A 17,221-nucleotide genomic window follows, 5' to 3' on the forward strand; every position below is an offset into this window, starting at 1 on the left:
ACTGTATCCAGGACCCTCTAATGTGATCCCTTTTTGACCAGTTGGTAGTGGTAGTAGGTAGGGTACCATCTAGTTCTGGTTTCAGAGTCATGGAGACTGATGTTTGTGTTCCATCAGACTAATAGATTCCAGGAGTCTTCAATTTTTATCACCCTTTTTTTCTCTGCAGACAGAGAGACCAATAGTTGCACTTTAGATGGCCATGGACTTTTAAGATCCCAGTTGCTACTCATCAAAGTAGGATGTAGAGTAATGTCTTTGTGGACTATGTTCTGTCAACTGACCACAGTGTCCCCAGAGACTAAGGTCCTGAGCCTCCAGACCCAGGAACTTATTGCCTCAAATTGGCTTTGTACAGCTTTGTGCAGCCATCCAGGGTCTCCATTTTAAAACAGACCAGAGAGCAGAAATTTTGGGGAGACTTTAGAAAAGAACTTTAATGATTATTAAAAACTTGAAAAATAGAACCTACTATGTACTATAAAATTTTCAAATAATTGTTATGTTGCTGTCAAGTGCCGTTGAGTCAGTTCCTACTCATAGTGACCCTATATGGGGTTCCCAAGGAGTGGCTGGTGAGTTTGAACCACTGATTTTATAGTTCAAACTGATCTTGTGGTCCAGTGCTTATCCTACAGCACCACAATAGAATTCCATTGGTATGTTAGTAAATCCTTATTTATTTATTGTTTCAGAATTCAAATGATAATTTACATAATATAGTTGCATTAGGAAAAGAGCTGATTCCAATAATCCCGCTTGAAATAATCGTATCAAAGAGATATTCAAACTTAGCCCCAAGCTAAGTTTGGGGCCAAGTTTGAATAGCTCTTTTATAAGATTATTTCAAGTGGAACTAATGGAATCAGCTCCTCCAACGCAACAATGGTATGTTCTTTGGTTTACCTAGTTCAGCTCCCTTGGTGTAAGAGAATTCTAGCTTTTTACAGCAAGGACTTCATGAAAAGGAATGAGCCAACTCATTTAGACAGTATGCAGTGAAGGAGTTAGTTTAAACAAAGGGTGTCAGAGTTGGTTATGGAATCTACTTCTCTAGAGTTTTAAAAATAGTCAAGGCACTCATCTCTTTGGGATGGCGTCAGCTTGTGGAGGAACTAGAGGGCAAACCCTCTCAAGTTCCCACCACCACTCTGAGAGTGTAGGCTAAAACAATATCTGAGGAGGCCCCTTGGTCAGGGTGAGCCAGCAGTGACCCAGTCTCATTTCTAGAGTACTTTCTTCCCACATGGAATGGTAAGTATGTAAGTAAGGGTGGGTCAGAATGTTTCCTAAACTTTGCTGAGACTATACATTCCCTCTACCACACACTGGAGGACAAAAGGGACATGAGATACCAGTTAGTATTGAACGACAAGGCTCTGTGGGGTTTCATTTATCCCACTGTTTTGTGGTGTGTGTGTGTGTGTGTGCGCGTGCATCAAAATGGGGTAAACAAGCAGATAGGAAGGAGCATTGGTGGTACACCAATTAAGTACTTGGAGGTTGTTAACTGAAAGGCAGATGTTTGAACCTGCCAGCCACTGCATGGGAGAAAGATGAGGCAGCCTGCTTCTTTAAAAACAACAGCCTTGGAAACCCTATGGGACAGTTGTACTCTGTTCTTTAGGGTAGTTATGAGTTGGAATCTACTCCATGGCACATAGCAATGAACTATATGGAAAGGAAACTCTTTTAAAAACCAGGAAAATCTATGAGGGAAAACCTACATGTTTTCTTGATATTGACTTTTGTATTGAACATTTATAATTTAAAGGGTCTTCTTGGATCAGAGGCCTATCTAGGGTTGTTGTCTACCACATGAGGATTCACCTCTTAGAAGATGAGCTCTGATCCTGTCCTCTAGAGCTGCTCCCCTGCTACCGGTAATGTCCGGTTTCTCACAAGACCCGGAGAGACAGCATACACTGCCAGACACAGTCACAGCTAGCTTTAAATATCATGCACCCCATCATTTGGTGGGTGGGTGTGTTGCTAACTCTGCTTCCACTTTAACTAAAAAAAGTAGTAGTTGCTAAAAAACAAGGAAGTGCCACCTTAAGGATTATGCTTACTTCTTTTCAGGGAAGCTTTTTAAAAAAGAATAATTTTATCCTAAAAGATTTGCCAAATTTAATGAAGTGCAGTAGCCAAGGAAAACCATTTCAGTATTGTGTCATGTAACTACAGTCTGTAGAATTAGAATAACTGTCTCTCAACTGAGGTCTCTCTTCTTTATTCATCAAATGGCCTCAGGTAGCCTGTGTGTATGGTGTGTGTGTGTGTGTGTGTGTGGTGCGGAGAGTTGCCAAAGCCACAATTATACAGGCTGACTAGAAAACATTCTAGACTTGGCAACTGACAACCTAGCAAATTTACCCTCGGAGTGGTGAGAACAAACAGGTGGTAAAGATAGGATTTTTTCTTAAGGAAAAAAAAATTTTTTTGTTCATTCCTTTTTGCCTCTCATAAATGCTGTTTTTCTGAAAGGTCGATTTAATTTTCTTTTTGTGAAAAGAGGGGTCTTTGCTTCATCCCCCAGTGCCAAATTGATATTTTACCCTAGAAGTCTTCCCATTAATTGAGTTGGCCTGAAGGTCATAAACCACAATCAATATGGGGGCAGGTTGCTGCAAGGTGCTAATTGATGTCCCCAAAGCACAGTAATGTCAACAATCAATGGAGAAGAGCAGAGCAGTGGGAGATTTATGGCTTTGATTTTGAAAAGGTATGGGAATGCCCTGTGATGCTTTCCCCTCACTGGACTCCTTTTGAATGTTAATGCTTTCTTGAAGACGATTTCAGACACACTGCTAGGATACTGCTCTACTCACAGAAACAGAAGCCACTGAAGAGTTGCTGAGGCAGAACTGAAATCATGGCTTACCTCAAAGACACAGTCGTGTTGGTCGCTAATGATGCCTTACACAGAAAGACGAACCTCCTTTAAGGGGAACTTTCTAAGCCTGAAACAACAGCTTTAGATCTGGGGTGTGCCATCAGCTTCTCACAGCTATCACTGTCTACTGCTTTATCAAAGCTTGGTCTGGAAGAATGGGAACTAAAGAGGCTTGTAACTACCTGTAACTGTTCCAGCAGAAAATGGATCAAGTGTTTTTTCAGCCAGATCCAGGTACTGGACCCATACTGTATCATTGATGGGCTAATGAAGTGATTTTCTCTAACTTTACTGTTATCTTGCATGAGCAATAATTGCATAGATGCCTTTGGGATCTAAGTTGTGAATTGAGATCTAGTTGTCAGATAATGTCTAAATTATTAAGTCAATGGTCAAGTTAATGCAAGGGCATGGATAATGATGCTTTTAGTTTTAAAGCATGCTTACATTTGCAATGCAAGGGAAACAGAATAAGAGTAGTAAAACTGGCTGTTTTCTTACCTAAGCTGCAGTAAATTATTCTTAGAAGCTGTTTATCCATTATAGATATTTTCTCTCCATTTGCCTAAAGCATCCCACCTTCCAAGATATATCAGGGGTGTATTGATTTGTTTACAAAGGTGCCACAACAATGCAACAACTCATAATGGTAGTGCTGTCTATCCGTGGGTGATGAGCAGGGTGCAGCTCTATTTTTTGGAGGTACCAGCAAGCAGTCTTTCTCATTATGAAACATGCAAACACAGAAAAACACTCGTAGGGCTGAGGTTTATTGTTTGACATTAAAAGTTCCAATTAGCTAATGGGGCTTTTTGATCCAACCATCTACCAGCTGGACACCCTTGTGGTCTTCTTCTGATGTTACAAACCTGACTGCAGTCTTGCCCTGAACTCCCTTTAAAACTCCTCAGGCAAATGTTAAGAGAAAGATGAAGATAAGGAAGAAGTAAAGCTAAGGCTGGGGCTCAGGCGGAAAAGAAAGGTCTCCTGATGACCCAGTGCTGATAGGCAGCTGTAAGCAGGGACGCCAGTCTCCAGTCACAGACACCAGCAGCCGGATCTGCAGCTTACTCTGCAGGAACCAAGTGCAGCAGTGGGGGCTGGCAGCGGTCCCACAGCTGCCTGTTGACAGTCGTCGCAGACCACACTCACATGTTCGTAAAATCATTGTTTGTGGCCTTTCTAGTAGCCTGGAGTTTACTTCTGGAGAGTATAAAATAATACTTGCCCTTAGCCATCCTGTGAATTTTAAAGCACTGGGGGCTATGGTATGGGTGCCGGAAGATTGTATTTAGAAAGGAAGAATGTGAAAGTTGCCATGCGTTTATGTGAGCCAAAAGCGAGAGAGATTTGAAAATGCATTAAGAACCTAGAATGAGCCAGAAAGCCTTTACCTGATGTTACTGGATGGTCATTAAGATAGCCAAGGACTCTTTGAGCTTCTATGAAAATACATATATATTTAATGTATGTATGACCTGGAATGTAATTATTGTTCACTATGCTATTAGATAAATTTTCCAAAAGATTTGTAGGGGCATGACTTTTGCTTGTATTGTGACTTGATGGCTTATGCAGAAAATCTCACAATTGTGGGGGGATGTGTAGTAGAGGTAACTGACATATTTTATGCATCTAAGATGGGGCATGGGGTATGCCTTGAGAAACTTCAGTTATGCAAACAGGAATGTAACTGAGGCTTCCTTTTGCTTAAAAAGTGGAGAGTGATTCTAGTTAGCCTCAGTCTCAGGATCTGTATTACTTTAATCATTCATTGAAAGCCACGTTAAAATTTCAACAGTGAGCTTCAGCAATGTTGCAGAGTAATGCAGCACTTTGAATAACTTTGTCTCTGCCAGTTGCTGCAAATTCAGCCTTGTCTAGCCTAGTCAATACACTTCCTGTTAAATTCTGCAAATTGGTCTCACTCATCTGTTGGATACATATAAATAAGGTACACATGATGTCTTTGTGGGACAAAGTGTCATGTACTTCATATGTGAATGTAAACTGGACAGGCATATGAGTGTTCTAGTCCAATGGATAAGCTGTGCTTATCCCTATTTTTGAAAAAAAAAAAAAAAAAGTCAAGTCATGTGACTGGGTTTCTGGTCTAGATGTTTTAAAAATTAGGTATGGCAATTATGTGGTTTAGGAATACTTAAAATATAGACAGCGTTGCTTAATGGTTTCCTGTTTGCCATTGACACCATACAGGAATGATGACTTTTACTGAAACCAGTATGCCAGACTCAGATTTGGGATCCAGCCTCCTATGGGTGATACTAGTCTTTTGGCAACTAATTTTCAGGATTTGGGGAAATTTATTTATAATCTCCACTCCTTGGTGTGCTTGCTTGGATAATAGATATTAGAAATAAGCTATATTTCACACAAAAATGATATAATGAGGAAACATTCATTCATCACCTATTTTCTGAACAGTCACCATGTGCCAGGAATGACTACACCTATCTATAGCGTAGTGGTTATGAATCAGGCTGTGAGCCGCAAGGTTAGCAGTTCGAAACTACCAGCTGTTCTGCGGGAGAAAGATTTCTGCTCCCATAAAGACTTACAGCCTCAGAAACCCTGTACAGGGTCGCTATGAGTCGGAACTGACTGTACGGCACATAGCAACAACAATGGTTATTTGTGCAGCCACTGAAAGAGGATGGGCATTTGTGCTGATGATTACAAGAGCAAAGCAATGTTATTAAGAGCTGGTATATGGTCCCACAGAACAGTGGGTCAAATGACACTCAATTAACTAGTCTGTTACTGTTCTTTCAAAAATAATAAAGGATGCATGCCATTGCTTTAAAATATAGTCTCTGCAGACTTAATATTTTTCCTTACTGAGAAATTGCATCATGAGATGCTAATGAAACAAAATGTTCAACAAACCTGAGTCTGAGAACAGTACATGATGACTTAAATTCATATTTTCCACCTGAGAAATTAGGATTCAGATTTTAAATGGTTTCTACTCCCCATCACAAAATAACTTAAGCATGAAAGGGCTGATCTCTTAGTTAAAAGGCCAATTACCTATCTTTGCTTGATTTTTATACATTGTAGCTCATCCAATTTCTTTGAACCAAAACAAATTTAAAGAGCCAAATAACTTACTACTTTTCAAAAAAAAAAAAAATTGTGATTATTAAGTGTCATTGTACCTGTTAAGTGCCATCATGAGTAGGAATGTCAGTGATTATTTGAAACAAGGATTATTTCAAAATACTATAAGGAGACATTCTGGTTTTGCTGTATGGAATGTGCTTTTCTCTTCCTTTCCATATCAGTTAGTTGGGTAACTGGTACCTTAGTATTGAAATCCAGGGCTCTGGGCTATATAAGAGTAAGAGATTTGAGTCACCATGTACTTAAAAAGACAGTGATCCTGGCACAGCAAGTAATTCCTCAAGGAGCTTGTTGTTCAATCAGGGAAGTGAGACAAATACCGTGGAGACCTGTCTTGTAACAAGCACTGCCACAGAATGCAAGTGAAGTGTTCTCAGAGAGCAAGTAGGAATCTACCCGCCTGCTGATGAAGGGAGGAATGTGAGGCCTCAGCAAGGAGGTGGTATTGGGTGTGGACCCTGAAGGAAGGGGAGGAATCTCACAGGTGGGTATAGGAAGAGGATGAAAGACACCAGGCAGAGGACATCATGGATAAAGAGCTCAGAGGTGGGACACCTTGAGGTATTCTGAGAAGAGCAGGTGTTAAATGGAGCAGAAGAGCAGACAATATAAGGACATTCTCCTCAGGCGTCCATAGATTCAGTTACATGTAAGTTCATTCTTATCAATACACTGGTGATTTTACTCTATACCAAATGTGATTGGGTGCCTATTCTTATTTTCAAATCATATGAAAATAAATTTTTAATATGTTGGGGAAATTTCATTGTCAGAATACATTCTACTTTGTGATCTAGAAAACAGGGGCATCAGATCCATGAAGAAGTTAATGGGACTTGGATGCCAGGGTAGAAAGATTTCTACCTGAAGGTAGGAGTGGTAGGATCTGTACTTAGAATGATGAATCTAAGTGCAGAATAAAGGAAGTATTGAAAAAGGAAAAGAAGACCATTTTTCAAATTATGGTAACTGGAGCCAGTGGCTAATAGTGACAATGACGAAGCTTTAAGATGGACTGTTACCACTGAGTAATTCAGGGTGTTTTACACTTTGTGAAGATCAAAGAATCCAGACACCTTGGCCTGAGAAAAATGATGTATTATATGATTTTTGGAAGTAACATCTTTTAATTAAGATTTCTTTGGTCCAATATTAAAATTAGACTTTATTTTCCAAGCCCACACAAATGGACTTGGCAAAAGGAAGACACAGATGTGCTCTGGACTGGGGCAAGTCAGGATGAGAATACTGCTGTGAATAAGCTGTGCCCTTTTATACTTAAGGTGACTGGCATTTGTAATTATTGATGGGTAAGTTAAAATCTTTTGTAATAATTTGCTTGGCCAGATTTCACAACTCATCTAAAAGAAAGATTTCACGTCTCAGCTGAAAGCAATCATGAATATTTTCTAAGAATCAAATTTACCAAAGAACAATACTTTACTCGATAAATCTGTATTTAAAAATTTTAGATGTCTATGTATATTTGTATACTTTGTTTTTGTGGTGGTGGTCGTGGTTGTGTGCACCGAATCGTTTCCATTTCATAGCGACCCTATATAGGGTTTCTGAGACTGTAAATCTTTATGGGAGTAACAAGCCTCATTGTTCTCCTGCAGAGTGACTGGTAGATTTGAACTACTGTCCTTGTGATTATGGCCCAGTTTGTAATCCATTATGCTACCAGATCTCCTTTATACTTTGGTAGTCAAATGATTAAATTTATTTCTTTTTATTTTTATATATGATGCTTCCTTTAACTTAAACATGCCACTGAGCTTTCAAAATTTGTTAAAAACATTGTTTGTTTGTTTGTTTGTTTTCTGAGCTTCCTTTCTCTTCTTTGAAATGCCTCATAGGATTGTTGGAAGTGGGACAGATGTTTACAAAGGGAGCCCAGAGATGAGCCACTGAGAAGCCAGTCAGCAAACATCAGTTCTTCCCACTTCTTTCTGGCGCTGCTTTCTTAATGGCGTCTCATTGAATTTTTAAAATCATTTTTTAAAGAGAGTAGGGGGCCCTATTGAAAACTTGTAATTTGGTGACATTCAGTCTCAAAGTGTTCGTGGACATCTGTAGACATTCTGAATGAGCTAATCAAGCTAATCAATCAATTCATTTGGTCAATCAAATTCCAAAACATCAGTAAAATCAATTGATCTCAAATCCAATCAAATTTGATCTACCACTCAATCAAAATCTCTCTTTCTTATCTAGTTCCATTAGTTTCAGAATAGCTACTTTTATCTCACACGTCTTCTAAATAGCTTCATCCCAAGAGCATTCTCAACCACAGTTTCTGTTTCTGGTATTGAGGGCGTGATGTTACTTAAATTTCCTACACATCAATTTCCTTTTCTGTCAGTTGGGAATATGAGTGTCTTATAGGGTTGTTGTTGTTGTTGTTGTTGTTGAGTACCGTGGAGTTGGTTCCGACTCATAGTGACCCTGCACAGGGTTTCCGAGGCTGCAAATCTTTACGGGAGCAGAAAGCCTCATCTTTCTCCCGCCGAACAGCTGGTAGTTTTGAATTGCCGACCTTGAGGTTAGCAGCCCGATTTGTAACCACTACACTACAGTGATGATTAATTAAGATAAAACTATTGATTGATAACACTTTACTAGATGTTTTCCCACATAATATTAAAGTCATACAATAATGCCATGAGGTATCTTTTCATTCCAATTACAATGAAATATTTACCAAATGTCGACTATATATCAGGCAGTGTTTTAATAACAGTGATCCCTCATGGAGTTTTTATAATGGACAGAGAGATAGTAAAAACAACAACCAAAAATAAGATTATTTTCAATTATGATAAGTGCTAGAATGACAAATTTGTCAATTATTGATTAGTTGATTGCACCGTAAAATCAAGCAGGCCTTCTGGAGATTTCAGTCAGTCCTAGGCAAAACTGTAACATAGGTGGCATTTTTCTGGATCTTTGTACTCCTCTTTAGCTATCTCCTGATCTTCTCATCTCTACCCACCATTCCCACACCTTTCCCCCGGACTTGCTACAGGGTCCCATATCCGTGGCTCCCCATGTCTGCCTATCTGTTCTCTCCAACAGCTTCTCCCTTCCATGAAGATCTTCTTTAACTCCCTTCTTATCTATTTTCCCCTGCTTTAGATGAAAATGGTTCTCAGAGATTATTCTAATTCCCTGGAAATATTTTCATGTGTTTGTCCTTGGTAAAATATTGCAATTTGATAGGAGCCTTTGATGATTTGACCAAAAGAAGTTACTTTAATAGGAACTTGGCACCACGGTAGACTGAAAGGGAAGAGGTTTACAATTCATCAAGCACTGTGGCATTTTCAAATGTTTTCATTTCTATTTTCTCATCACTCTGGTATATCTGGAATGGCTTGTTGATGATCATGGGAAATATAGCCTTATATTTTAGCAGACTTCTCAAAACACATAGTGTGCAGAGTTAACCATAGCCTTGCATCTTGCCTTTTAATCAGTATGATGCTGCTGCTGTATGTCATTGAGTTGGTTCCAACTCATAGTGATCCTGTATAGGATTTCCAAGACTGTGAATCTTTATAGGAGTAGAAATCCTCATCTTTCTTCCACAGAGTGGCTGGTAGATTCAAACTCTTGACCTTGAGGCTATTAGCCTAACATGTAACCCCACTATACTACCAGGGCTCCTTTTAAATCAGCGTTAACTGGTAAAACTGCAGATTGAAGTGGATTTTTAAATCATCTTAATTGTTGGTGTCCCTGTGGAGAAATCAGGTGCTCAAATTAATTTATAGAGATAGTAAAGAGGGAGATGTTGTTGATAATCTGAATCAGATGACTAGGTTATTTTCTGGGACTTGTGGGAATGACTCTAGCCCTTGAATGAATGGTGTGGCAGCTCTAAAACAGGAGTGACATGGGAGACACCTAGGAATTATGGGTGCTGAGATCAGGGAACTTGGCATTATGCAAAGAGGAAAATGCTGTATGTGATGTCTCATGAGTACCAAACTGACTCTCATCAATCGAGACCAGTGATGTGGGGAAGGGAGTGAATAAGGCATTTCTCTGCTCGTCAGCCAGCTTGTGGCTAAAGAGTAATTAACACAGGTCAATAATGTTTTATATCCAGTATTTTGCCTGTTTTTATTGGACTTCACATATCCAGAAATGTTTGTGCTGTAAGCTTAACTGTTTATAGTTTTTTATTTCCTCCCTATTTCCTCTTGGATTATGTGTCTTCATAAAGAACTTTCTGAAAATGCCTACCAGGCTCAGTTGTGTTGAGAAAAGAGAAAGATGAAAAGACTCTAGCCTTGAAGGAACATTAAATGGGATTCTGGAATGAATTAAGTCAGCAGGGATCAAAGTGAGAGAATCCATAGCAGGACATGAAAAGATCTGGGGAGCAGTCAGAACTGGCTTAGATATCTATCCTTCTGTTTCAGGTGGCTTTGTTTTGATCCAGTACTTGGAGAATTTTATATTTGGTATGACTAAGGGTTCCGTAAGATAAACATTGGGCTGAAAACCACAAGGTTGGTGGTTGGATCCCACCAGTTGCTCCATGGGAGAAATATGAGGCTTTCAGTTTGCACAAAAATTTACAGCCTCAGTTGCTATGAGTTGGAACAGATTCAATGACACTTAAACAATATCAAGAACTGAATCCAGCCTGGGTGTTTTTAGTGGCTACAAATGGTTCTTGGTTAAAGAGGCAGAAACACTAAAGTTAAAGTACTGACCACCCTTTACTATTTATCTCTTCATCCCTCCTCACCCCACCCGATGTACCCAAGTGAGAATCGAAAAATAATACTAGGGAAATCTACTACTGTCATCAAGTAGATTCTGACTAATAATTCTGACTAATAATGACCCAATAGAACTGCCCCCTAGGGTTTCCAGAGTATAAATCTTTGCTGAAGCTGACTGCAGCTGGTGGATAGTAACCACTGACTTCCTGCTTTAACCACTGTTCCACTAGGGCTCCTTATAGCTGGGAAAGTCATTAAAAGCAAGTATCAAAAAAAAAAAAAGAAATCCAATTCATTAATACTGTTGATAGTTCTAAGAAGTTTATTTTTAAATGTATAGTCCAATTTTCTGCCAATCGTACTTAAAAGTAAGTTTGAATCACAAATGTTCAGAATAAAACAGGAAACTTCCCCCCAAATGGTGCCTTGTTCCTCCCAGAGATTAAATGTGATTCCCTTTACAACTGTTTTTTATATCATGTTTTGTAAACATGGAAGTGTCAACATACATACAAATTGCTATTATGATTACTACAATGTACTTGGAAATGATGGTTATGAGTTAACTGAAGAAATATTGTATTCATATTCTAGACCATTATTTCTATTTTTATTTGGTTATTTATTTTTATTAAGCACAATTTCTTTTGGATTCATGTTAATTTCCATAGCTGACTACTCTTCTATGGAATTTGTCTTAGACAGTTATCAGATTTCCAGCCTCAGAAACCCTGTGCAGGGTCTCTATGAGTCAGAACCAACTCCATGGCACATAACAACAACAACAAGAAGCCTGGTACAGCACTGTAAAGAAAAAGGTCTTTTTCAAAAAAATTGCAGTCAATCTGTTCTTTTTCCATATTTCATTTCTCTAGGTACTTCCCCGGGTCACTTATTGAACCTGATTTTGTTTCCTGAACAAAAAAAAGGAAAAGCAGCAGTAGGTTGATGGTTTGGAAGTTGGAGACATTTCCCTCTCCCCTGGCTGAGGCAGAAGAAGAATGCAAAGAATGAGCAATGTAGTTGCCTTGGTTATGCTTTAAATGAACCAACATGTTCTGTTTTGTTTTACTTTGTTGTATACCTTTAAAAGGGTTTTCAATATAGCACTGAGAGATAGGCATTTCTACTTCCAGTTTTACCCTTTCCAGAAGTGGCCTTTCTAAGATCTCACACTCATTCTTGGTTCTGCTTCTGTTGCCCTTTTGCCACCCTTCTGCTTCTCTTCCCATGCTGCAGCTTTCTGTCCTTGGACTATGGAGATAAAATGAGCAAGGATCTCTGGATCAAAGGACATTCTCCTCTCCTGACTCTTCTTCCTTGTTAGTAGAGAAACTCCCCACCTCCACTGTGCTGCTCAGAGGGCTTTTTTAGATACAGCAGAATGGTAAAATTGACCAATCACAATAATCCCTGTTAACAATCACTCACAGCTGAATCATATAATCCATCAGCATCTTTCCTCACCTTCTCTTACCCAGACCCACCAGGAAAAAAATTAGTTTATTAAGAGTTTACAAAGACTATGGCAAAAAACAAACATTAAATAATTCACTGTAGTACAGTTAGCCATTATGAGAATGATATATGAGTAATAATGTTGGAGGGCACTGGAAAGAGATTCAGTACGGGAGGCTGGGTGTGGATATCTAGTTAACACTCTTGTGCATATTTTTTACCATCTGTAGTATGGTTGCAAACCTACCTCTTGCAGTCTCTGGTGGCCACTCTGAGAACAATCTGTAAATTTCATGCATGAATAAATGATGATTGTTCATAATTATACAGAATTAAGCTCTCTGATGACAGGAAAACTGGTTGATGTAGACCTAGAAAATAAGATTGCTGTTTTTTAGCTTTTCCATTTCCTTTTCTGTCCTTCTTCCTACAGGTAGCTCAATCTCTCCAACGTGTAGCCACCATGATCTCAGCAGAGTGATGATGGAAGAAAAGGAAGCTGGAAAATTTTGTGATCTGGTATCCCTAGATGATGGATGAAGGACAGCCAGTCCCTTCGCCCTTAGTGCCCCTTGGGAACGTGTCATCAGATTTTAGTATGTCTCTGGAGCAGAAAACCACATTTGCTTTTGTCATTTTGTTGTTTATTTTCTTGGGCATCCTCATTGTCAGGTGCTTCCGGATTCTTCTGGACCCATATCGGAGTATGCCAACCTCGACCTGGGCTGATGGACTTGAAGGACTGGAAAAAGGACAGTTTGACCATGCCCTCGCTTAGCAGACAGGGAGCAAGGATCTCCTGCTGAGGAGGTGAAGGACTTCATGTCTTGACAAGGAGTTCCCTCTAGTCAGTCTTCTCAACAGATTGTCACAGCATCTGGTCCTAGGTTTATTTAGTAACTATGCAGTTGGTTTAAAAACATTGGATATTAGAAATGGAGGTTTATATTACTAACTATTGAGAATTTCTGCTTTTACTCTATGTGTGTGACTATGAAGAACATCCGTACTGGCATAGACAAAAACAAAGCAGTATCCAACCTGATTAGAGACCAGAAGACTCAAAAAGGTCCAATGTGACTCTGATTGTCAAGACCAAGAAGAGATTTCAATGCTATAATCATATCTCTTAGTTTTATTTTCATAGATATTTAAGCCAAGGGCAGAGAGTGAGTATGACTGTGCAAATATACTTGAAGAAGGAATATTATGAAACAATGGTGGTTTTATCCAAGGTAATTCCCAGTGAGAATGATACCTTTTCTTTCCTACTGAATTTGAAGTGCTGCAGATTTTTGAAAACTAAATATCAAGCTAAGTACATTCTATGTATTCAATAATAAACAGAGAGTTAGTTGTTGAAAACAAATAAAACAAAACAAATAAAACTGTTACCGTCAAATCAATCCTGACTCATGGTGACTTCGTGTGTGTCAGAACTCCATAGGTTTTCCAATGATTGATTTTTCAGAAGTAGATCATAAGGCCTGTCTTCCAAGGCACTCTAGGTGTCCTTGAACCTCCAATTTATTGTTAGCTTAGCCATTTTTACCACCCAGGGATTCTCAAATTATATAGCCCAAATTTGCTTTCTTTACATATATCTACAAAAAATGGTTGAAATAATAGGTTGCAAGTACAGCTTAACATTTACTTTTTAAATGAAAAGTTAATGTTTAGAGGAGGTCTTTTAAAGTCTTGAGCAAAATATGTGTTTATGACTATATAGAAGCCAAATAAAACTTTTCAAGAAACAGAAATGTCTCTTATTTCACCAAGATTAAAAAGGAGGCAGTACATTATAGCGAATGTTGAGACCTAACAGTTTTCTGAGAAAGAGAGAAAAAGAGCCAACCCCATGAAAGGCCATCTAACTCATTCCTCTCTCATTTCAGGAAGGGCTCTTGCAATTGTCCTGCACAGATAAAACCTATTCCAAGCACTAAGTACCAAAAAGAGAGCTGTAAAAATTTCTTATTCCAACTTTTATTAGTAGAAAATCTTGTATCTAAACTAAACTAAACCCCTTAGGCTATATTTATAGTCTATGTCCTTTAATATTTTCTCAGCTAGTCTTTTTTTAAATTTTAATTTGGTAATTACCAAAAAATAACATGAAGCTCTCTCTGCCCTAAAAGGCAACTCTTAGTAAATTGTTTTCTTGTCTCCTATTTCTTTCACATTCTTTGGGGTGTTGCCTAAGCTTTTTCTTCCCTACCCACTTTTCCCTCTTCATTCAACAGCATTGTTGAGATATAATTCACATATCATAAAATTTACTCTTCAAAAATGTTGTGTACTGTCAGGCACAACACTTTTTTTGTTGTTTTGTTTTTTTTAAGTTTTTATTGTGAACTGAGTGATAGTTTACATGGGAGAATATCAGCTTTACACTCATCCTATCGTAATTCATTTCATTTGCAATGATTACAACCCCTCCATGCATCATCATTCATCAGTATTTGCTTCTAATCCCTGGGTTTTTGTGTTTTGTTTTATGTACACCAAAACACCCAGGAATATACAATCATTCAAACAGCCAAAAGGCACACCCTGCAAGCCTGACCCCCAGCTTCCAGAACACAGCCTGGACTCCATTAGTCCAGAATCCCCAGCTGCTCCATCTCTCACATCCTCATCCCTGCCTCCATCTCTGGTGTCGCTGTTTCTCTGAATAGGGTTCCACACTCCGCTCCCACTCTTCTCCCTTTATGGTCCCAGGGTCCTCCGCTCCTGAACTGAAATATCAACTACTGCCGTCTTTTTGTTACACAACATCTACCTTTACATTTACAATAATAGCAATTAGTCCTAATAACAATTATTCACTATTGAAGCACAAGAGTCTTAACTCCATCTCCTTTCACCAGCCCCATCTAGACAGGTTGGAAACCACTCAATGGAAATTCTACCTTCCTCAGCACCCTCTGAAACTAAACCCCCTCTTGAAAACTTACAAGGCACAACACTTTAAAAGGGTAAATTTTATGATACAGAGTTGTGAGTCCGTCTGCACCAGTTTATTCTAAAAGATTTTCATCCACAGCAACTGAAATACTTACTCATTAGTCCCCACTTTCCACTTCCTTCTCCATCCAACTCCTGACAATCTCTATTCTACTATTAGTTTTAGCTGGATTTTCTAATTCTAACCATTTACATCAATGGAAACATACAGTACAAATCCTTCTTTTACTTAGCATGATGTTTTCAAGATTCATGCATATCGTAGAATGTATCAGCACTTCATTTGAAGGGTCAAATAATATTCCATTGATTAGCCATACCTTATTTTGTTTATCCATTGGCTATATGGTTATCCAGGTCATTATGATTTGGAATTCACTTGACAGCACTTAATAACAACTATGAATAATGTTGTTATAAACATCTGTGTATAACATTTTTATTGACTGTTTTCCAGTCTCTTGGGTATATACCTAGAAATACAATTACTGGGTCACTTCTAACTCTATTAATTTTTTTGAGGAATTGCCCAACTATTTTCTAAGGCAGTTATATAATTTTATAGTTCCACCTGCAAAATATGAGACTTTTGATTACTTTTGAAAATGCCATCAACTACTCAAATTCCTTTTGTGGAATTTATGTTGGTGGTATGGCGTAGAGTTGGTTCCGACACATTGAGACCCTGTTTCTGAGGCTGTAAATCTTTCGCGGAACAGCTGGTAGGTTCAAACTGTTGACCTTGAGATTAGCAGCCCATCTCACAACCACTGTTGTTGTTGTGAAGTACCCTGGAGTCGGTTCTGACTCATAGTGACCCTGCACAGGGTTTCCGAGACTGTAAATCTTTATGGGAGCAGAAAGCCTCATCTTTCTCCTGTGGAACAGCTGGTAATTTCTAACTGCCGACCTTGAGGTTAGCAGCTTGATTTGTAATCACTACACTACCATAATTCCAAGATTGATTCAGATTTTTAAAACCAACTGCCCTATGGTTTCTACAAGTTATCAGTTTATTTATACCTTCAAAGATCTTTTGCTTCTCGAATAAAAGCCACATGCAGCTGTTGATTTTGTGGTCAACTTACGATCCATTTAGTTCCCTAAAGCACCTCCTCGCACCCTAGTCTTACTAAATACAAACTTTTAAAATTTACTAATAAAATGTTTTGCTTTGCTTCAAATGTGCCATGCTAAATTTGTCCTTACTAAGTTTTGTTCCCCCCCCCCCCCCCCCCCCCCCTGCATTTTCTTAAGCCTATTCAAAGCCAGGCAAGAATTTGTTGTGCACCTGCTTTGAATTTTGCATGCCTTGATTGCTGAGATAGGGAAAGCACAGGTCTAGTTTTTGCTCCTAAATATCTTTCTATCTGATTGGAGAGATACAAAATGAAATGTTGATGGCTGACTCGTTGTTCAAATGAATGACGTGGACCTCTGGTTCCCACTCCAGGAATCACCTGAAGAGTTTTTAAAAAGTGTATGTTTACCTATTTCTATTATAAAAGTTGTACATGATCTTGGTAAAAGTGTATCAAACACTATGGAAACATACAAGGTAAAAAGCAAAAGTTAAAATTCTGCCTCTTCAGGTCATCCTAATGCCTTACCTTTTCCTGGGGAGTTTGTTGACTATGTAGATTACAGCAGCCTTCCATCCCTCAAAGATGAACAAGTGGCGTGGAATTCATGAACAAATACTCCAAGAGACAAAAGATGGGAGAAATGGATGAGGACAAAGGTACCAAGGAAATGTCCCAGGAGACAGAGGCTCAGGTGTCTATTCTTAAGTGCATTGCATAAAGCTTTATGCAGTGCAGGTTGTTATTAAGAAATAAATTAGATCTGGACCTAAGGATGGAGGCGTTTTAGATAGGTTGAAAAGGAAGAGAGGAGGGGAAACAGAAGGAAAGGGAGGCATGGGGATAAAAACTAGGAACACGACCTGACTACATAAGACAGTTGGAGGGGTGCCTGGACTCCTGGTGGTACAGTGATAAAGCACTTGGTGCTAACC

At 38.8% G+C, this 17,221-nt stretch overlaps 1 protein-coding gene across 1 annotated transcript; it reads left to right on the forward strand.

Annotated features, from left to right (window-relative positions):
• The first annotated feature begins 12,769 nt into the window (after positions 1-12,769).
• LOC102822233 (cortexin-3-like) lies at positions 12,770-13,015 on the forward strand. Its single transcript, XM_006870680.1, has one exon. It carries the CDS (start codon positions 12,770-12,772, stop codon positions 13,013-13,015), a length of 246 nt encoding a protein of 81 aa, XP_006870742.1.
• Positions 13,016-17,221: the final 4,206 nt, after the last annotated feature.

Source organism: Chrysochloris asiatica, unplaced genomic scaffold (genome assembly GCF_000296735.1).
Source record: "Chrysochloris asiatica unplaced genomic scaffold, ChrAsi1.0 scaffold00147, whole genome shotgun sequence".
NCBI lineage: Eukaryota > Metazoa > Chordata > Mammalia > Afrosoricida > Chrysochloridae > Chrysochloris > Chrysochloris asiatica.